At 55.6% G+C, this 21555-nt stretch overlaps 1 protein-coding gene across 5 annotated transcripts in view; it reads right to left on the bottom strand.

The window, feature by feature from the left end:
• Positions 1-6664: 6664 nt before the first annotated feature.
• The window catches only part of NAV1 (neuron navigator 1), a 229355-nt gene continuing 214464 nt past the window's right edge, over positions 6665-21555 (bottom strand). For 4 of the 5 annotated variants that reach the window (XM_019513822.1, XM_019513821.1, XM_019513824.1 and 1 more), the window contains 13 exons: positions 18702-18898; positions 18029-18191; positions 17339-17513; positions 16746-16843; positions 16527-16622; positions 15393-15552; positions 14567-14802; positions 14103-14257; positions 12700-12771; positions 11891-12087; positions 10211-10329; positions 9506-9703; positions 6665-7469 (listed from right to left, as the gene is read on the bottom strand). In XM_019513822.1, the coding sequence (XP_019369367.1) occupies positions 7374-7469; positions 9506-9703; positions 10211-10329; positions 11891-12087; positions 12700-12771; positions 14103-14257; positions 14567-14802; positions 15393-15552; positions 16527-16622; positions 16746-16843; positions 17339-17513; positions 18029-18191; positions 18702-18898 (1962 nt within the window). In that variant the 3' untranslated portion in view covers positions 6665-7373. The remainder of the gene's footprint in view (positions 7470-9505; positions 9704-10210; positions 10330-11890; positions 12088-12699; positions 12772-14102; positions 14258-14566; positions 14803-15392; positions 15553-16526; positions 16623-16745; positions 16844-17338; positions 17514-18028; positions 18192-18701; positions 18899-21555) is intronic. The other variant, XM_019513823.1, reaches the window with a different exon arrangement.

The raw sequence follows: 21555 nt of genomic DNA on the forward strand, positions 1-21555 counted from the left end.
TCCATCATTCGGTTACAGATCTATTTACAGCATGTCCTTAGCCTACAGAGAACAGAAGAAAAGGCAAACCAGAAACGCCAGCGTCCAGTCCAGTGCGGGGAAAGCCCTGTGCAAATCACCTGGGTCGTCTGGAGCCAGGAGCTCAGCGGGGATGGGGATACAAAGCAAACCAATAAAAGACAGGGCAGCAGGGAGCAGGGCTGGCCCTGAGGCGAGTGTGGATGGGGAAGTTGCCTCCAGTGTGCATGGCAGGGTCCCTGCCCGATGGTTTGGCTGGTTTAATGCATTTCTACTTGGGCCTGGGTCTCCAGGAGCAGAAGTACCACCCGCTAGGGTTTGGATGGTGATCCCTCTGTACCCCTCCGCCCCACAGTTCCAGAGGCTGATCTAGGCCCATCTTAAGTTTGGGTTTGGGAAACCATTCTTGGCCTTGAGTGCCTGGTCACTCCAGCCCAGGCAGAGCCATCAAGAACAGCGGTAGAGCTGTGCATGGGCCAGGAAGCCCCAGCACACAGGATGCACGAAATGCCAGACAGGACATGTGATGCCTCCTTGCCAGACCTGCCTTCCGGGCTGCAGGGGGACAGGGCTACAGAGTGCTTGTGCCCAAGTGGGTGCTGCGCTGGGACACGCACATGAAGTTCATTAGCATGGGCCTCCAGCACGGTGCCAGCTGGGCTGCCCAGCACTGCACATTTACATGCTCTCTCATTACTGCCAGGATGGGAGATGCTGGATTGTGGATTCTCTACATAGTCACCATCACTAGTGCCTGGCTAGTTAGATCCCCCACGAGGAGCTTGGTCTGCTTTGTTGTGGCTCCTACCCCAACCCCACGGTGTTCTGGCCCCTAACCATGTGGAATGGAGCAAACCCCAGGGGTACTTTTCTCCCTGAAGCTCAGGGGCTGCCATAGCACCAGCAGCTGCCCTGGGCCAAAAAGGGTGGTGCTAACAAAGCTAATTCCAGTCATCTACAGCAGTGCTTCTCAAATTATCTGATGTGGCGGACTGGCAATTTTTTTCCAGTGGGCCAGAAACCGGGGCCCAGTTCAGCCGGTGGCAGCAACTGCATGTAACAGCGCTACACAAATGTGCGACCGGCTGTTTCTTTCTCTTTCCTCACCACGCACAACGTGACGCCACCTGGAGTGTTGGAACGTATGGACTGTGGCGCTATGACATATCAATGTTATGCTTCTGAAGATATATTTCTTTCTTTCCTGGCAACTCGCTGCTGACCAGTGACCGGTGGCTCTGCAGACCACCACTTTGAGAAGCACTGATCTACAGTATCCAGCAGCAGCAGCCCCCAGCTGGTCACGGTGTAGCCCTCCTTCTCCATACATCTTCCTGACAGCCCATCGCATCCTGCACCCACTGCTACTCAGACAGGCTGGGCTCTCCAGGTGCTGGTAAATCAGATCACTCTTGTAAAATCGCACGTGGATTTGACACGGAGCTGTGAGCCTGGGGTGGACATGCCCCTTCCCCTTTGTCTGCACCCTTCTTTCCCCTGGGGGTACTATAAGGTGCCCAATACTGGGTAGGACCTCATCCACCAGGAGCTGGGACTGAAAACGCATGGGCTGACCCATAGTACAGGTCAATGTTACGTGAGTGTAATGTGCTGTGCTCCTGACCTGGCTTCCTCCCCCAGCTCCATCAGTGCTCCCAGCTCCAGGCTGCCATGTTCCCCATTCCTGGAAAGCCTCACGTCTTTATTTCTGCCCCCAGCTTTGCTCATGCTCTTAATCCCAACCCACAGCCTGCTTCAATTCCAGTCCTGGGCTTTCCCCTGGCCACAGTGCTGCCTTCAGCCCCAACCCACAGCCTGCGATCCCAGCCCAGGGCTCCTCACACACAGCTCTGCCAGTGTCCCCAAGTCCTCCACTGCAGGCCTCCTGCTCCACACTCCTCATCCCCACTAGTTATAGAGCTGGGCCAGCCTTGTCTCAACGGTATTCCTGTGTTCTGCTCTGGGACGCTGGAGGCTTTGACATTTGTGCTTGGTGTCAGGGACAGCCTGTTTTATAGCTGCACAGTGGGACACACGCAACCTAGTACTGTATACATGTCCCAAGGACTGACTGCTGCATTAGTAATGACATCTGGTGATGACAGTGCTGCCAGACACATGCTATTTATCATGTCTGTACAGCAGATTTGACGCTTGCACACTATATGGCAGACAACAGTCAATGTGGCTACATTGCGCAGTAATGCACAAAGAGCTGTGTGAATTGGAAAGAAAATTTCAGCATCTGAGCAGCTTTCCACCTTTGGGTGCCTTAAACTGTGTGGGCTCAGGCCTGTTCCACACACAACTGTGCTTCTACAGGTGAATGTGTCACAGCAGACAACAATGACACCAAGGTGGAGTTTGACCAATGCAGTAATGGTGTCAGGGGTACTGATGAGTGTAATGGTTGTAACGTTCACCATTTACGACAATATGATCATATCTGAGGGATGAGAACAGCCCTGACACTTGCATAGACTGAAATATTTGCAGTGCATGATACAGTGATATTGAGGTTCCAGTAGGATGTGTCCATTTTTCAAATCTGCAACACTAACGTGGAGGGTGAGAACATGGTGAAAGCAAGCTAGAAATTAAGGCCTAAACTTTCAGGTTGAAAAGTGACAGCTCCTCAACACCTTTAAAGCCCAGACCCCTAAAATAGCATCTGCCTTCCCTAATCTGTTTGCACATGCGCCTGGGACCACAGCACAGTTAAGCTGGGGCAGAGCAGTCCCACTTGGCAGAGGGTCCTGGGGAGTCAGTTTGCCATCTCAGAGCTGCTTCTGCCCAGCTCAGCATGCTGCAGAGGGGCTAGCTGGGGCATGAGGTGCTTCCGTGTGGGAGCCGCCTGCATCTACATGTACATACTATCCTATGGCAGAGTTAATTAGTTTATTTCAGCCTAATAGCACAGCAGATATAGATGCTGACATTTTACTATGGAGTTAATTAGTCAGCTCTGCAGTAAACATCTTGTGCAGACACACTCACTGAGTGTAAGTACTGGGAAAAGGGGCTTGACCTTGCAGCTGGGCTGCCCCAACTTTTCCAGAAAAATGTCGTTTTTCTTAGGTTGTAAATTATTCTACGCAGAGCTTGCATCTCTATCCGCCTTTGTCTAGCACCCAGCTTCCAGGAGCCCGAATCCAAGCAGAGGCTGCAGGCACTGCCAAAATAATAGTATCACAAAGAGGACTGAGAGGAGAGCAGCTCCCATGAGAATGGGGCAAGGGGGATTCACATTCTAAGGGAGAATTATGAGAACTAAATAGTAATACCTTTGCTTAGAAAGATGGAGGCCATTCTACTTGCAAATACTGGGCTGGCATAAATGCCAGGGAGTTTGGACTGCGCCACTGGAGGCTTGGCAAAGGAGATCTTTCAACAGTGAGCTCTGCTAGTGTGTGGTCTAGGGAAGAGTGGGCAGAGTCTTCGTTAGAGACAGTTGAGACCCATAATACATTGCCCACAGAACAGGACTGCAGGGGGAGACTTGATGGGACCATATGGATGTTCCCCATCTCTGTCCAAACTGGCTCTAGACATGTCATTAAGAGCCTCTGGCATAATCTCTCCACTGTCAATGCTTTATTCCTGCTGTCAGGTCCTCAGTTGGCATGACTGGCCAGAGTAAGGCCAATACAGTGTTGTGCCAATGGCTTTCCCCTGAGAACTGAGCCCATCATCTCAATGGATCTGAGGCAAACGGTATCCAAGAATAGTTAGAGCTAAACCCAGAGGCAATCACCTGGGTTCACCTGCATTAAACCAGCCAATGACCCTTCTTCCCCAGTCACACCCACCTCCCTGCCCAGTGGCATAGGCAGAGTCCAGTGTTGGCTACATCGCTGAGACGTAGGTATTTATGGTTACACACGCGCACACGCACACAGAGAAATGAGCACCGCAGAGTTGCACGTGTCACCAATGGGGATGTTTTGACAGGGACAGGACTGAGCTGTGTGCCTGCCATTGAGAGGTATCATGAACACACTGGAGCGGGAAACCCACCCCAGCACGGCAGCTGTGGGTGGGATATTGCACCGGGCCAGATTCTCCTTACAGCAAAAGGCCTCTGGTATTAGCTGTAAGGGCTCTGATAGCAGCAGGGACAGAGACTTCTGTGCCCAGGCCCAGGTCAGAACTGGCAGCCTCCGAGTGAGAGAGAAGCAAGAATGCCATGCCCTGCATGCTGAGATAGCACTCGGTAGAGAAAGGCAGGATGGGCTTTGTGGCATTATCTCCAAGCAACAGCCAATAAGAAAGATGGAAACACCTCCTTCCTGAGCACTGGAGCAGTGAAGGAGCCAGGGATCTTGGGGACACGTTGGCCTCGCAGCTGCCTCTTGCTCTGGGGAGAGCCAGGTTCCAGCCCAACTCCCCAGTGCAGTGTACTAGCTTGTGCAATGAGTGTCTCCCAGCAGATTTCTCCTTCACTCCCCAGTGCAGAGCTGGCCATTGTCAGCCAGGAGCTCCCTGCTGTGATGTCGGAGGACATGGACCCCAGGGTGCTGTGCATGGACAGGTGCCTCGGGAGTCCCTGTAACAGCAGACAGTGCCTATTCTCCTAAGCCCGACCCCTGAACCACTCTGCTCTATTGCCAAAGTGGAATTGGTTTCAGCATTAGTGTAATTTCTACTTAACAGGCTTCAAGATGGAAAGCTATGGTCAGACCTACTGCTGTTCCTTGCACCTGTCCATGCTTCCCTACCAGATGCCCCTCGCCTCCTCCTTCAGTGTGGCAGTAAGGTTTGTGAGCTGAGAGACATAGAGCTGCAGGCCCCATGGAGCTGCAGGTATTAAGACAGGCTAAACCTTGCAGGTTTGGCTGTGGATGGCACAAGGGGAACGAGTTCCACCTCCATGATGCTGTGGGTGTCTGTGATCCCTCAAGGGAACGTCCTGTTTCCAGCTCTCTCCCCATGAAGTGTGATCTAGGCTCTGGGCTCCTACAGGCCCTGTAACCAGACAGCCAATTTGGTAATGAAGGGTCATGAGAGCCAGATCACAGACAGCAGCAACATCAGAACCAAGCAGAACATGGCCAGGGTGGCTGGGAAGAGGCAAGGAACGTGCTCCTGTGACCAGGAACCAACCATGCAGCCCCGAGAGGCATTCAGCAGCTATGTGCTTAGGGAAGATGGCAAGACTTGGTCTACCCTACACCACTCTTTGGGCAAAAGGAGTTCCCAGGTGACCAAGTCCAACCTGGACCCAACCCAGCACTCCAGTGGGGATGAGCATGGGGCACAGACCCTGTTCAGCTTCCAGGAGAGAAGCACCAGCCGCTGGCTGAGCTCCGTGTTCAATGGGACGTGAGTGAGTGACAGCAGGCACAGGATAGGCCCAACACAGAAGAGATAAAAATGCACCCCTTGCTCCCTGGGGCATGCTCATGTCAACTCTTGTTCACTGCTAACGGGCTTGGGATTGGGCCTAGTGCACACCACCACTATTCCACGTGGTATGGCCACGGACAATATGCACCAGGTTGCTGGGCTGGCCCTGTGAACAGTGCTGCACCCTCACACTTGCTCCATGCGGCGGAGGTATTAAGGCAACTTTGCAGCACCATGATTGCTCCCCTCTTTTCACAACAAGCTCTTGTTTGTAAAGATGCATAATTTCATTTCAAGGTCTTTCCTCAGTCTGGCAGCTTGCAGGGAGAGCAGCACAGACTCCATCCACAGGGCAAAGCAGGACAGCTTCTTTGGTAGGGTTCCCACTCCCTATCAGTTTCTGGGCTGGAGAACGCAAGGTCTGTTTGTGGCTTTCTCAGGTAAGTCCTGAGCTGGGGAACAGAGCTGGGGCAGCAGCAGATGCCGCTCTACTTGTGGGCCCATTAGCTAGTGATCCCTTGTCTAGATCAGTGGTTCTCAACCTTTTTTCTACCAGGACCCATTTGTAAACATTGGTGGCCAGTCCCGACCCAGTGCCCCTCACTCCCAACCCACTGCCCCCAGGCCCCAGCCCCCCAGTGCATGGGGCAGGGGGTGTGTGTGGGGGCAGTGCAGCACAGGCTGGTCTGGGTGTTGGGCACCACGATCTTTGCTACTCTCCCTACCTCAGCCAGCCTAGGATGGGCATGGAGAACAGAAGCCATCAGACATACTAGGTTAGCAGGTGGTCATCAACATCCTTGGCCTCTCACTTGGTCTTTGAGATACCAGGAATGCTGATGCACTGGTGACCAACAACAGAGAAATGGTGATGGTGTCTCCTGGTCCCCCTCATCCAGCCCCTGTCCACAGGAACCTTGTGCTTTAAAGGAGTGAAGCCTGGGAGGGGGAGAGGCACCTGCCTGGCCTGTTGTGCTTCCCTGTGTTTGCTGTGCTGCCCATCAAAGCCAAGGTAGGTCTCATGCAAGCTGTAAGAACCCATGAGGTGGGTTCAGTGACTGGAGATTGTCCAGTGAGCACCAGTTTTGTTACAGAGGTGACTGCGATGGAGGAGCCAACAGCTATGGAAACAAATGGTTTAAAAGGAACAAAATCAAAGCAACAGACGTGATGAAAGGCTAATGCCTCAGGCCACAGCCTCAGGGGCACGGGGCAGAGGCGGGGAGAAAAAAACCAGAACCAAAGAGGGACAAAGGGAGACCTCAACTCGGCCAAAATAAAAGGCAGGGGGTAGGGGGGATTAAAGAACCAAAGCAGGGTTTATTGGGATGTCCTGGTTGAAATGGCGGCCATGCAGATTAAATATGGGACGCACAGAGACGGAGCAGAGAGTCCTCTTCCTTGCAGGCCTTCACATGTGCTGCACCGGGCCGGGTGGCTGGTGGGAGACATGTTGGGAGCTGGTGGCAGCACCTTTGCCTGTTGGGTCTCTCTGCCAGGCGACTCGGACACGTTCACCAGGACTTTGTTCTTCGATTTGCTCCCCCCAACCCTGTTTCTGTTTGTTTTATTATAAAAAAACAGATCTCTTGTTCTGCAACCACATGCTCCTCCCCGCCCCTGGGCCACCCCAGGCGGGGGTCCCACCATGCAGGGTCCTTCTTGCAGAAGAGGTTGCCTGGCGCTGGGGGGGTCTGGTCTGACTGCATCCTTCCCTCCCCACCCCCAAAGACCAGGAGTTTGCAATAGAGACAGAAAAACCAAGAAAAGAAACCAGGATTTGCCTACCACCAGAGTCAGGATGGGAGGCAGGAGCCTTGCGCTCTCCCGGGGTGAGCCCAGCTGCCCCAGTGCCTAAGGGGAAGTCCCCGAGTGCTGCTTCCCCTCTGCTGTCCAGCCCCGGGTTGCACGTTCCAGGGATACCAAAGGAAAAGAAAAACAACCCCGTGGGAGCAGTGGCTGCCAACAGCAACGCCCTCCCCTTCCCAGTCCGGCACGGCCCAGGGGCCTCACAGAGTCGACTGCAGGTTGGGATCCACCATGGTCTCTCGGTCTGGAGACTCGATGTAGTTGGCTGCTTCCTGGAGCTTCAGCAGCATGGCCATCTGTGCAGGGGAGAGGGCACAGATTGGTGAGGGGCTCTGATGGCAGGAGATGCCCAGTGCCCTTCACTCCTGACCAAGAGCCCCAAGCTAGACCCATCCTGCCCCCCAGCCCCAGCCCTGCCACGGTCCTGCTCCCCTGACATGCAGGCATCCCCAGCTTCAGGATCCTCCCCAGCCCCATGAAGAAGCAGCACAAAGCTGCTCCAAGCCAGGCCCCAAATCTTGAGACCCCCGAGATGAGTAGCTATGTTGGGAATTCCTGGGCCTAGCAGACTCCAGCAGCATTGCTGACAGGAAGCAACAGGTCATGTGCCTGCAAACCCAAAGGCACCAACTTCTCCAAAGTGTTTGCTCTGTGCCTTTGAAACCCAGCTCTTGTCCAGCCTCACTGCCAGGAGCCAAGAGAGACTGTGGCATCCTGACATCACCAGCGTTGAGCCAGTGTTGCTGCATGAGCGCAGAGGGAGGGACTTCTGTCCCAGGTGTTTAAAATTCGTTGCCTCAAATGAGTACTGAGGAAACTAAACAACTGGGGAGAAGCTGCCTGGATTAGTCTCTGAGTCTGTGGCCCTAGGTCCTCCCGGGAGACCTCCAGCCATGCCAGGTTGGCAATTCTTTATAATGAAGTATCACAGAAAGAAAATACCCTGTCAGCTCAGAGCCATTCCAGGCTGGCCCTGTCCATCCCAGAGATTCAGACTTTTCTCATTTATGCCTCTGCCACCTTGGGAAAAAGACCTCTGAGGAGGGCTCTTTCACGAGGATCATCTGAGGCCCACAGTGGCTCTCTGACCTTTCTGGCGGCAGCAGGATCCTGGGACTGGCCTTCACCAGCTGGCTGCCCTCAAAGCTAAGGGTGCCACGGAAGGCAGGTCATGGGCTCATCTGCTGCTCAGTACAACAGCCCAGCCTCCTGCCCCTTGTGGTCACTTTAAGTCCCTGCTCTTTGCCAGATCTATCCATCACTGTACAAGAGCGCTCTACCTTTCTTCCTTGGTGGGGCCTTTCTGGTTGGTTTCCCTTCACCAGAACTAGGGAGACCGTGAGCAAGGCGCACAGACGATGTGCAAGAGATCTGTGCAAACAGGGCCAGTCCAGCCAGCCACTGGGTTAGCGCTAGACTCTGCTTGCTCACTGGCTTGTAGGGTTTCCAATCTGCTTCCAGGCCCAGGGAAGATGGGCAAAGGGATTCAGCACTTGGATGGTACAATTTTCACAGAGTATGAAAAGAAGAAGATAAAGTGGTGCTGACCCCTGGCCATCTTACCAGAGCTGAACTGTCAGCTGACCAGCACATGATGGGGTGCAATCAAACAGCCCCTCCATCATCAATGTGGTTCCAAGGGCTTCAGCCCACTGGGTCACTCCTTGGAGGGCATCTGTGCCACCGTGTGCAGACACCTGGGAAGGACAGACTACGTTCCCCACCACCCTGCCAGTACCTCTGGCAGCCCAGACCTCTCTCCATAACTCCCGTGAGTGCCCTGGCCTACACTGCACACATGAAGTGAGGCCTGGGCAAAGCAGGGGTTTCTGGGTTCATCAGGAAGTTTGAAATATAAAAAAATGTTTAAAAGAAACCCAGAAATGGCTTCTACAGCTCCAAAGCCAAAACAAAAAATAATTCTCCAGTTGACAGAAATGTTTTGTTCGTAGACAGTTGAAATAGAAGATTTTGATTCTGAGTTTAATTTTTCTTTTCGTTCGTAAACATGAAATTTAAGGACATGTTGATATGTGAAGTCATCAAAGCACTGAGCATGGAGAATACCAGAGCTGTCTGCCTCACATTTGCTATAATTCTTTGCCGAATATTTTCCAACCAAAAATTTAGAAAAAACAGCACATCCAGGGCATGTTTCTGTGTTGTCAAACCAGTGTTTTTTACTGAGAAAATGTTAGGGTTGAAAATTTTGCCTAGACCTTCTCTCCAGTTTCACAGCAACCCACCCCCCGTCTCTGGCTCCCTTCCCCCCACAGTCTCATGAGTCCTGGCCCCCCGAACACTCATGCTTCCCCCTGGGAGTGGACCATACCAAGGGGTCAGAGTCCAAGGAGCTGGGCGTGGTGTCTTTGACGGACCGCTCCTCTGGGGGGGAGACTGTGCTGTGGGGCCCGATGGTGGGAGGGGGCAGGTGGTACAGCTTCGACTGGTCCTGCTGCGCTGATGGCCAGGGCAGGGTGTCCCGGACCCACTCCACAGGGTCCTCCCAGGCTGCCTTTTGGCCATGGACCTAAAGGAGACATAGATAGGGTGAAGAGCAGGTTCTCCCCTGCTGGTGGTGCTCTGGGTTCAATATTCATGGTACTCTGGATCTGTGGGACCAATACCTGGGCTAGAGCAGGAAAGAAGGGGATACCATCTAACACCCAGCTCTGCTGGTGTCCCTCAAGCCCAGCTCATGGCTCCCCACTATCCCAGCCCTGCTCCTGCCTGCCCCTATGCCTCTGCCCATGCTCCTCAATTCCAGCACATAGCACCATGCTCTCTCAGCCCTGGGCTCCTCATTCACCCCAGTTTTGCTACCGGCTTCCACTGCCTCCCTCCCCAAACTGCTTTGCTGCTGATCATGCTGTCTGGATGCCCTTGTCTAGGAGGCAGTGTTGGCGTTGCAGCCATAGGAACTGCTCTGATCAGCTATCCCCCCACCAGACAAAGTATGAACTGGGCTGCAACATGTTGCTCTGTTTAGCCCATGCTGGGCAAGAGGAGGTTCTGGCTAATGTTGGGGTGGGGGTACCTTGAGCCCGTCTTTTGCCCCCTCCTGCAGGTAGGGGATGATAGAGTTATTCCATAGGTCGATAAACCAGGTCCGGAAATCTTCAATCCCAATGGGGCAGGACAGGAAGAAGCAGGGGCCTGCAGAAGGGGATGGACAAGGACAAGCCTGTGAGCAGAGCAGAGGTACAGATCCGCTAGGTCCATGCAGGTCACCGGGGTGGCAGGCACCGCCCCACCCCACTGCTACATTCCAGCTGCCTTCAGTTTTCTCAGAGGAGCCAGCTCAGTAGCTGAGGGATAATGGGTCCCACCACAGCCTTGACTCGCCTCAGCAGGAATACCAGCTTGGCAAATCTGTTTCCCTCAGAGGCACTGACTGGCCCCACTTGTAGTCTTGGCCCCAACTGCAGTCAGGGCCAGCACAGCTGCAGGGCTGTTTTTTCCTGATTCTTGCTGGCCTCTGAGCAGGAAGGCTGAGCACCCTGGCCAGTCTATCCCTATAGAGGCCACTGCTTCACACAGCAGTGTGGGTCACAGGAGTTGTTAGGGAGGGAATGAGGAGGAGGTTGCCAGCACTGCATGCAGGAAGCTCCCCGAAATCATTCTTCCATGGGCAGGGTCTTCCACTCCCAGTCCATGTCAACACAGGCTCCCCAGCTTGGGAGTGCTGCTGAGAAGCACATTGCACCCCTTTGCTCCTGCTTACTTGGCATGCAGCCTGGAAATCAGACCCTCTTCCCAATGCAGCTAGCTGGGGCAGCTCTGGGTGTCTCCCAAGAGCCATGTCTGAGCCACAGAGCCTGAGCTGCACACCCAGTGTGCCTCTAAAGGCTGTGCTGCTCATTTCTGGGTGTGCTGAGTAGGGGGTAGGGTGAGCTGTGCTCTGCAGCGGCCCCAGACTCAGCAGGGAACCAGAGCAGACAGGGCTCCATGGCTTTGCTAACCCTAGGGGGAACTCCCGGGAAATGCAGCCGTGTCAGGTGTGGCACTGTGGTGGGGAAGCAGCTGCTGGGGAATGGGACACAGCACGTGGCAGCACAACTTCCACATGGAGCTGTGCAATACTTGGCACATGGCATCTGTGCAAACCTGCCCAGATGCTGAGGCTGTCTCCATGGCCCAGCATTCAGAGTGAGCTGGCTGCTCCTGGCTGTGCTAAAGGCTTCTCAAGGCTTATGGCTACAACAAACCCTCTACCTACCAATCAGAAATACTTCAGCCTATGATTGATGGTAACAGCGGTTTTCAGCCAGTTTCCATGGAGAATGCTACATACAACTTCGTAACCAGCTACGGGTTCTGACCCAGCAGAGCTGGTGCTTGGAGAGGTAGTGGAATTGCTCCTCCAGGGAAAGAGTTAAAAGATCCCACTGCAGCAGAGCTGGCAGCATCCCCACCAGCAGGACAGCGATGCCCTCATCCAACCCAGGGGAATTCTTTGTGGGCTGGGGCTCCCAGAGGCTCTGCTGACTCTGAGCTGCAGGACTTTAGGCTGAATCCAAGAAGTGCAAGGGGCTGCTTTGCCCTCCATACTGAGGGGGCTGCCAAGGAGTTTATCAGCCCCCAGACAGGACAAAGCATTTGGTTCTGGCTTCTCCCCTTTTGGACGGGGAGGCAGGGACCAGAACCAGGGCAGCTGCCTGCAGGGACAGACCCTGGATGAGCCCCCCGGGGAGCTGCGTGCCTTGCCGCACCATACCAATGAGGAAGTCCGAGGTGCTGTGCTTCTCCAGGAACGTATGCAGGTGATACCAGAGCTTGGGCACCCAGTCCAGCACACGCAGCAGCTCCTCCTTGTTGGCGTTGATGTCTGTGTCTGACTCGAGCAGCTTCCGACGCAAGTAACGCACCAAAAAGCCATTGGCTGGTTCCACGTTGTTTGAGAAAGTCAGCATCCTGGGGGAGGGCAGAGCTCAGGGCTGTACCTCCAGGCAGGAGTCACAACCCTCTTCCCCAGCACCCTGCTCATGCTGCCGGCTCCTCTGTGTATCACCTGTTGGGCACTCAGCCTAGGCACTACCTCCAGCTGCCCTGGCACCACCACAGCTCCCCATGGCAGGAGCCTCAGCACCCTCTGCATTCCTCTAGCATCAATCTCAGCATCTGCTGCACCCTATCCCCCAGGGCATCACCCACTGGGTTCCTTCATTAATGACACCCCCGGTTCAGACCCTATAGGCTTCTGACCTGAGATGTCCTCCACATTCCCACTCCTCTAGCGCTTGCTGTTCCCCTCAGGGGTCAACAGGGTTTTTCCTTCTGGATCAGCAGGAGCAGGTCTAGATCCTCTTCCCAATTCCGCTCCTTCCTCACACCCTACAACACACCTTCCTCACTGCTGGCCAAGAGTATGAAAGGGAGCTCAATTCCTCGCAACAGCGAGGGAAAACTCCCACTGCCATGCCTGGGCAGTGCTGATGGGGTGACCCACAGTCTGTGATGCTCTGCTGGGGGAGCTAGTCAAGATGGACCACAGCAGGACAGCCTTGAGGCCCACATTATTTGTACCTGAAGCTGAGGTGGAGGCCATGGTTTGGGGTCATCTTGACAGGCTGGTTGGTTGTCCCAATGATGTAAGGGCTAGGAGAGAGACACAGAGGTTGCCATTGAGACTCAGTGCTCTCGGCAGCTGGCAGTGCTTCCCAGCCTCGCTCATGGGGCCACAGGGATGCTTCCAAATTGAGATCCCAGGTCCAGGGCAGAGGGAGGAAGTGGGGGCATGGCTGGCCCCTGCCTTGTGGGTTAATGTCATCAGGGGGTTGCCATGAGAAGGGGCAGTCTCTCCAGGCAAGAGAAAAATGGCCTGCTGCCTCTCAGCAAGTGTGGAGTGGAGGGATCCAGCAGGCAACTCCCAGTCCAGACAAGTGTGGGCAAGTGGAGCAGGCCCCCATGAAACTTGGGAGGGGAATGCTGGGAACTGGGCTCATCTCCATGGTCCCATGTTTGTGTCCTTTTCCCTGGCTGTGGACTGGACTGTCAGGGTTTGACCTGGGGTTTCCTCCCATGAAGACTCCAGGGGCACCACAGCCCCTTTTCTAGGGGATGACTCCAACCTCACCAAGCCTCATTGCTGGCCCTGTGAGAAGGGCAGGCTCAGAGAAGGGCCTGCCCAATGGGCCAGCTGAGCTGCTAGCTCTGGGAGTCCAGTGCCAGGAGCAAGCCCACCCCTGCTGCTCGGGCAGCCGAGGAAGCCCCCACAGCCTGGGGCAGCCTGCACAACACGGGTGTAGCACTTGGTGGCAGGGGTGGTCCAAGACCCAGAGAAGTGTTCAGGGGGAGCTGCAGCCATGGAACATGCATGCCCCCAGTGGGCAGTGGTGCTGCCAAACACACTGGGATCCCACAGTGCTCATGCTTAGGCCCCAGCCTGGCCCCTCCACTTGCTCCCTGCTCTCCTGCCAGCAGCCCCAGGTATCCCACTGCCTTCCTGGCCTCTCTGTATCAGAAGGGAGAACATGGGATGGGAGGGCCCTGTGAGAATTGCAGGTTCAGTCCATTCCCATCTGGGGCTGATGTAATCCTGCAGCCATGCTGGTGAGTGCAGGTAGCATACCTCCTCTGTTACCACATGGCACTTTTGCCCCCGAGCAGCCCAGAGGGTGCAGTCCCTTCTCCCAGAGCCCTTGTACATCTTGACCTTTGAAGAAATGATACAGGGGCCCAAAGAGAGTTTTGCAGCTGAGCCCTGAAGTAACTGGGGCTGGGCTCTTGTTACAGCATACCAGGGATGGTCAGGGTGTGTCCACCCCCAAAGAGAAGCACCCAACACCTGCACCTGCTGGAGGGGATCCTGGTGCTGAGCATAGGCCACTGGGAACTCTTGTGAGGCACAGGCAATGACTGGCAATGGGTCCAAGGCTTAGATTCCTTGGGTGTAGCATGGCCATGATGCAGGGGCGGGGGTCTCTCACCATTTGTGGTACTTGCAGGTAAGTGCCCCATTCACTAGTTCACTGATGGATCCAGCCTCGCTGAGGTCATCGAGGAGGATGACCAGTGGCACATCCCCAATCCCTGTCTCTCGGTCGATCTGATTGGCCAGGTTGGAGAGATACAGCTGTAGGTCCTGAAATGAAACAGTGTGGGTAAGTGGAGAGTGAGTGCCCATCACAGCAGGGGGACAGGAGTTTCAGGATAGAGCTCCATGTATGGAGAGGCCAGGCCTGGGTTGGCACAGGACTGCAGGTTAGCACTGTGGGGCCCAGCAGAGTTGTGCTTATGAGGGTACCACAGGGTTGGGAGAGCAGGGAACTGCGGGTTGGAATGAGAGGCAACAGCAGGGGGTGGTGGGGCTCAGACCCCAGAGCTAGAACAGCAGTGTAGGGCTGGGCTAGTGGGGTGGGTGCATAGGATGAGGACTCCAGCAGGCCCCCACCTTGCAGGACTGCTGGTGCATGTTGAAGGTGCTGACGATGCCCTCGGTGACCTCCCGAGCCGAGCGCTCCACTAGGTACTCGGCCAGCCGGTTGGTCAGGTAGGTCTTGCCCGTGCCACTGGGCCCCGAGAGAATGAGGCGCCGATGCTTGAGCAGGAGGCTGATGTAGTGCTGCATCATGGGCTTGGGGATGAGTGTCTCGAACACCAGGCTGTCCACACACTTCTCCTTCAGGCCTGTCGGGGCCAGCAGGCAATGTCAGTGCCCAGGGCCTCAGCCCTCCCTGTGCTTCCCCCTGCAGCCTAGCCAGGGCCCTCCCCACTCTCCAGCACTGAGGCCCCACCCCAGGTCCTCTCTTGTCCTGGTCCCCTTCCAGCCCCCCATGAACCAAAACCTTTCCCTGCAGGGCTGCAGCTGCCCGCCCTCAGAACAGGGAGGGTGATCCTGAAGCACCTCTCCCACACGCTGAAACCCAACCTCCCAAGGACAGCTTTTGCACCTGGCCAGCCTGGCATCACCTCATTCCTGTATCAGGGGCTGGTCCTGGGGGAAGGCAGGTTGCATGTAGAAAAGAAGGTGGGTCTCCCTTACCCAGCCCAGCAACCCAGTGAGCCCCAGGCCCAGAACTACCCTCCAGTACTTCTGCTCTTCCCTAGACTGGGAACTCTTGTGAGGCACAGGCAATGACTGGCAGTGGGTCCAAGGCTTAGATTCCTTGGGTGTAGCATGGCCATGATGCAGGGGCATTATCCCTGGACTCTGCTGGGAGAGAAGAGGCCAGCACAGACCAAATCCTGGCCAGGTGCCCCAGGAGTACTGTACTGGCCTTTGAGCGTCACAGCAATGCTGGTCACACCACGTCGACAGGGAGGCAGCTCTGGGGGCTCCATGTCCAGGACCCGCTTCACATGGCTGATGCTGTAGCTGTGCACAGACTCAGTGCTGAGCCCCAGGGTGGAGGCAGGGTCCATCTTGGTGATGTACTCCTGTGTGGAGGTGAAGGAGTCACTACTCAGCTTCCTTGGGGTCCTTACCACTTAGCCCAGCCTGGCCCCTTGGACTGATGGCAGCCAGGCTCTAGGTCAGTCCCCAAGGGCAAGTGCTGTCCAGCAGCATGGGGAGACCCAACTGTGACAAGTGGGAGTCTCCTGTGGGCCCTAGGCTGGCCTGGGACACCTGCATGTCCTTAGCTCCTGCTCCTGGGGGCAGTGGTGGGGGGCAAGGCACATGGCTGCCCTGCCAGGGACTTGCACTATTCCCATCTTCCACTGTCAGGGAAGGAAACCTATGATGAGCTGCTTGGGCACCAGAGTCCATGGCTTATGCAGGTAAATGTGCCTGGGCTCAGGCAGACTCTGGGAGAACATCTGCTACCATCTGTTGAGAATGGGCACCAGACTGGATGTTGTTTTCTGGCCTGGGTGACACAGGCACCTTAACTGGACAGGCAGAACCACCCTTCTAGTCTCAGCACACAGGAATCCCCACATAGACAAACTCTCTCACCCAGGTGAGCACTTACCCTCTGGCCCCCAACTGGGCACCACCTCTTTCTTTTCTGCACCCACCCATCCCAGAACCATGGCCTGGGCACTGGCCCTTCCTCCACCCACTAAGCCTCAACTTCTCTCTTTTTCTGTCTGTCTGACCACCCTTCCCTCCCTCCCGCAGTCACTCAGTGAGGTCTGACTCCGATCCTCCCCACTCCCCACTCCAAGCCTGTGGAGAGAAATCTGCAGCAAGACCAGGAGTGTGGTCTGGCAGAGCTTGGATTCGGCAGGGTTCGGTTCCAACTCACCCTGCAGAGATGAGGCTAGGTGAAGTACGAGGGGGTGTACAGGGAGCTGCTGTGTGGCACTGCTGAGGTAGAAGCCACAGGCCACAGCTTGTCCTATGTTTACCAGGGACTGCAAAGCCCCCGGGCACAACTGACCCAGGTTCCGTGAATTACCCTGCGTACCTTAAAGACTTGGCAGACGGCCTCATCCAGCACCTTCCAGTCGACCTTCCCGCTCACCTTGCTGCAGCCCAGGAAGAATTCCTGCTGTTTCAGGTCCTGGAAGCCAAAAGACAAGGAGTGAGTGTGGTCTGGAAACCCCCATGCCCAGCCTCCACAGCAGCCACAGGGCTGCCCTCTGCCCCATGACCAGGCCTGGCACTTACTCTTGCTGCCTCTTACCCCCTTGATGATGTGCTGGGGTGGCATCCGCACCACAATGCGCAGTGTCATCTCATCCTTCTGGGTGCAGGCGCTGACAGCGTCCATCGGTGATAGGTCTGGAAGGGAGCAGCAGTTATGCAGAGGCACGCCACTCAGCCCTACCCTGCCCCAGCCCCAGCCCCGGCCCCGGCCCTGGCCCCTGCCCCAAGACTGAACCTGGCCATGCAGCTGGCCTTGATCCAGAGCCTGCTGTGGCCATCTCTGACATGTTCTGACCCCTGCTGCCCCTCAGCCCTGCTTCCTGGCTGCCAGCAGCCTGTTAGGGTAGATCCTTGGAGCTGAGCCCAAAGCAGGAGGTCCCAGCTTCCCTGGGGCTACCTGAAGTCAAGATGTTCTATCCCACAGGCCCTTTTCTTGACCACAAATCCTGTTTGGCTGATTCCTCCTCCTCCCACCCCCTGGCAGCCTTGAAGGCACAAGAAATCAGTGCCAGCTCTTTGCCACAATGGGCAGGGGGGTAGAGCACTTGGAGCCAGGCTCTATCCTGGAAAGAGCTTCTACCCCATCAACAGGGCACTTCCCGAAGCACTAGCTCTGCTCTCTCCTGGTACCTGTATCTGTCAAGCTGGGGCTGAAGGAGTGACCGAGGGTGAGGCCCAAGGAGCGCTGCGGGGATGAGGAGGCCGACATACTTGTGACATGTCCTGGGATGGAGCCTGGCACCGATGAGGGCCCTGGAGCCACCTTGAGCCGGTCGTTTTCAGCCTTCAGGAGATCCACCTCCAGCTGTGGAGAGAGCTGGGCTGAGAGGCCAGAGGTGGGCTGCCCAAAGGGGTCTTTTCTGTGAGCCAGGGGCTGGGGCCAGGCAGCAGAACCTGCCGCCCTGAAGCCTCTCACACCCACAGTGCCCCAGCACCCTTCTGGCTTCCTGAACACAGGGACAGCAGCTCCTGGCTGAGCTTGCAGGGGTCCAGCTTCCTGCCTATCACTTTGTGATGTAAAGCCACAGCTGCATGCTCTGCTGTGCTGCTGGCAGAGCCCAGCCACAATGATCATTGGGGCATATGGGCCAGGCCCTACCCTCAAACTGCACCCACAGCTTCTTCTGCCCCTTCACGCCCAGTCCTGTGCACCCATGTAACCTGCCTGTGGATATGTCTAACCAGGGAGGGGGCTGGAAATGGCAGGGGAGGCAGACAGTCTCCAGGGATGGCCATGAATCAGTGAGCTGGGCCTATGTGGTATGGGGCCCTGGGGGCTCTCCTTGGTGGTGCCAGCGCTTCTGCGGGCCCAGGCCTCACCTGCATGTTGTGCATGGTCTCACGGAGCTGCTCTAGCTGGTGCGCAGAGTTCAGAGCCTCCAGCCGAATGTCAGTCAGCTTCATCTCCTTCTCCCACAGCTCAGAGCGCAGCTCCGACACCTCCTTCTTCTCTGGCTCCCCCTCCCCGTGAGGCTGGAAGAGCCTGTATTGGGGAGATGCCCAGAGGAGCCTGGTCAAAACAAGACAGGGGACAACCCGGAGGGACCACAGTGGGGGCTCTGAAGTCCCACATCCTTTACACAGCTAGCCCTACCATCCACAGTGCCAACGTGACACCTCAGAGCTCCCCACTTCCTGATGAGGGAAGGATCCTGGGGGCAGCTGCCTGGTACCTCTGGCTCTGCACTGTCTGTTCCCTGGGCTGGCTCTGAAGAAGGGCAACCCCAATTTCCACCCAGCAGCTGCAGAAGATCTGAGCAGTGTTCTGTGCTCTCCTTGCAGCCAGCCTGCATCCTGACACACAGATTCAGGCAAAGCGAAGGAGCCAGGGGTCTTTTGGTGAGAGGACAGGGCTTGGCACAGACCTGGGGTAAGTCAGATGTACCTGGCAAGTCTTGAAGCCAGGTCTCTAGGTGGGTTAAAGGGCCACAGTTGTCATGCACAAACTATATGCACCTGAAAACCCAACCCCAGGGGCGAAGGCTGTGCTTACTCGGCAGTGTCGATGCCCACAGATGACGAAGTGGAGGACTTGATAGAGGGTGAAGCTGTCTCTGTGGAGCCATGCTGCAGCTTTGGGGAGGATGGGGCTGAGGAGTCGGGGGTGGCTATCTCCTCAATGTCAGAGTAGGACGAGGCAGACTTTGGGCCCTTCTTGATGCTGAAGGCCTTGTTGAATGAGCTCCTTAGCTGCAGGAGACAAGGGAGATGCCAGGAAGAGTTAAACCCAAATCACCCCAGCTCAGGCACCAGGCAATCCCCCTTTCACTTGCCCCAGGGTCCAGCCACACATCATGTCTCAGGTCTGCAGCTCAAGTGGGGTGAGACAGCTCCTGTCCTGGCTACTCCTACGCTTCCCTGTTAAGGAATCCAGGGGCACACCTATGTGTACAGGGGTTCAGCAGTGCAGACAACCGTGGGTGCATTCCAGGTGCGCCCATGCCAGCCTAGCATTCCTCAGTGCCCAAATCATCGTGGTGTTACCCCCAGGGGTCTGGCACCCTTGCACTTGGCACCAGTTTTGCTCCCAGCAGAAGAATATGAACAGGAGTTCATGGCATCTCAGCTCACTGGCACCATGACTGGAGTCTCCTGGATGTCCACACACAACTACTCAGCCACCCAGGGTCCTGTGCAAGGAAGCAGGGCTGCTCAGACAGCCCTGGTGATTGAGGTCCAGGCCCTGGGGTACAGCCAGCTCTGCTGCGATTCTGTGGCATCTGCCAGGTCACCCCATGGGCTGAACATGGCCTGATGTAATGTGCCCTCATTTGAGAAGAGGGGACTGGGATGTAAGGGCGCACAGCAATTTGACCCTGCCTCCAGGGCCCTTGCCTTGCTGTCAGAGAGGAGGAAAAGGCAAAGCCCTTTCTCGGTTCTGGTGAGATCTCTCTCCTGTGTGGCAGCAGCTTCAGCTCCCTGCCTGGGAGGTGGGCACAGTGTCATGCCTGCTCTTCTGGATCTCCTATCAGGGGAGATAGTGCTAGGAAGCATGCTAGCTCAGTTTGAAATGGCTGTGGCCAGCTGGTCTAGGTCAGGGGCTCTGTAGCCTAGAGGGTGGTGCAGCTGGATCATGCCATCACACAGTTTGTCAGAGGCACATTTCATTTTAATAAGGATGAGGTGGGCTGTCTTGTTCTGTCAAGTCCACGCTAGCCAGACCATGGCAGATAATCCATTTGCAGGGCAGGAAGAAAGCCTCGCTAGGGCACTGCCTAAGCCATTCTTCCAGGCCAGGTGCAGCTGGTGGGGGGCTGGCCCAAGGAAAGTACCATGAGGCTAAATCCTGTGCTAGTTTGTGGTGGCTGGAGGCCCATGTGGTGCTAAAGAACAGCCCCTGTGTATTGCTGTGTGCTGAAGCCACTACCTCACAGGAAATCAGTGACCCAGGCCCTGGCATTAGGTTAAACCATGTCCTGGACTGAGCATGCAACATGCATGCACGCACGCACACATAAGGGGGATGGATGGGGCAGGACACAGACACTGGCCAACAGGCACGGGGCTGAGGGACGGCAGGTGCTACAATGGGCAGAGATGACACTGAGAGTAGGGGATCTCACCTGCCTCACTTGTTGGGCCACTCCTGCCCTGTTCACAGTGCTCCTGCCCAGTAGTTTTGATGCCACAGGGCACAGGACTACCAACGAGCATGGGATATCAAACCTACCTAGTAAGTCACTGAGGGCATTGCCTGATGTTACATCACAATAATGTGTTTCCTTCTGCTTTCCCACAGCTGGCAACATCCAGCTGCCTCTGATCAATCAGGCCTTGCCTTGAGCTTTGGTGCATTTGTGGAGAGATACAAACAATACTGCACATCATTACAAACTAAGAAGTGGATTAATAACTTTGAACTCAGCTAATAAGGAGGCTATTGCTTGGCTTCGCGGATTTGCATTTGCTGAATAAATAAATAAGGAGCTTTAGACTTGAATTTGTTCCTTTTGGACTCATGACCAAATGGCCACAAAGAGGACAGAGGCAGGCCCATGAGGCTGGGTACTAATCCCACTCGTCATCAAGCCCACAAGGATGTCTAGGTCTGGAAGGCAGAGCTGATTTGAAAAGTGGGGAGGGGGAAGGGGAAGGGGATTTGCCCCCCCACCAATGCTGCCTTTTCAGTGCAATATGAAAAGTTGAAACATCAGATTGTGCAAAGAGGCTGTGGGGCCTGGGAGCCGCAGCTCAAGCACTTCAGGCTTCTGCTCTCTGTGAGCAGGATTCCCCAGGAAGACTCCATCCCCCACGATGTACCACTCCTCTCGTGAGGGAAAGGAAGGCTGGACACTTGCAGTCATGGGGCTGTGGGGCATCTTGGAGGCTTCAACTTTAGTAGTGTTTAATATTAAAATATACCTGCTCCTGGTTCATCTTGCAGGAACAGGGAAAGCCCTGGAAGGACCGAACACGCAACATGCTCCCTCAGTGAGAAAGGACACATGCCCTCCCTGCTGGTGCCAGGCCCCTTGCTGACCTGGTGTAGCAGGGCACTAAGGTGCCCACTACTGGAAAAGCCGGGCTGACCACTATAAGACACGGACTGGAGGCTGCGAGTGCTCTCTCTCAACTGGCAGCCAGGAAGAAGGAGTACTGCTTGACTAAGGAAAAGAGCTCGGCCCTGAATGTGGGAAAGAGAAAAAGGCCTGGCTGTACAAGCCGCTAGTTACGTGGGTGAGAGATGAGGTGTGGTTTGGAGAATGTTTAGCTGTGAAGTTTAGCTTTGTGTTATAGCGCAGGGGCTTGTGTTATTGTTCGTTGTTGTTGTTACACCGGAGGACCGGGTGAGGCTAGTAGGGGTTGGAGGAGGCCTCATAGGGGCTCCACGGTAGCGTGGGGACCCC

Source organism: Gavialis gangeticus, unplaced genomic scaffold, assembly GCF_001723915.1.
Source record: "Gavialis gangeticus isolate Ggan-Ray unplaced genomic scaffold, GavGan_comp1, whole genome shotgun sequence".
NCBI lineage: Eukaryota > Metazoa > Chordata > Crocodylia > Gavialidae > Gavialis > Gavialis gangeticus.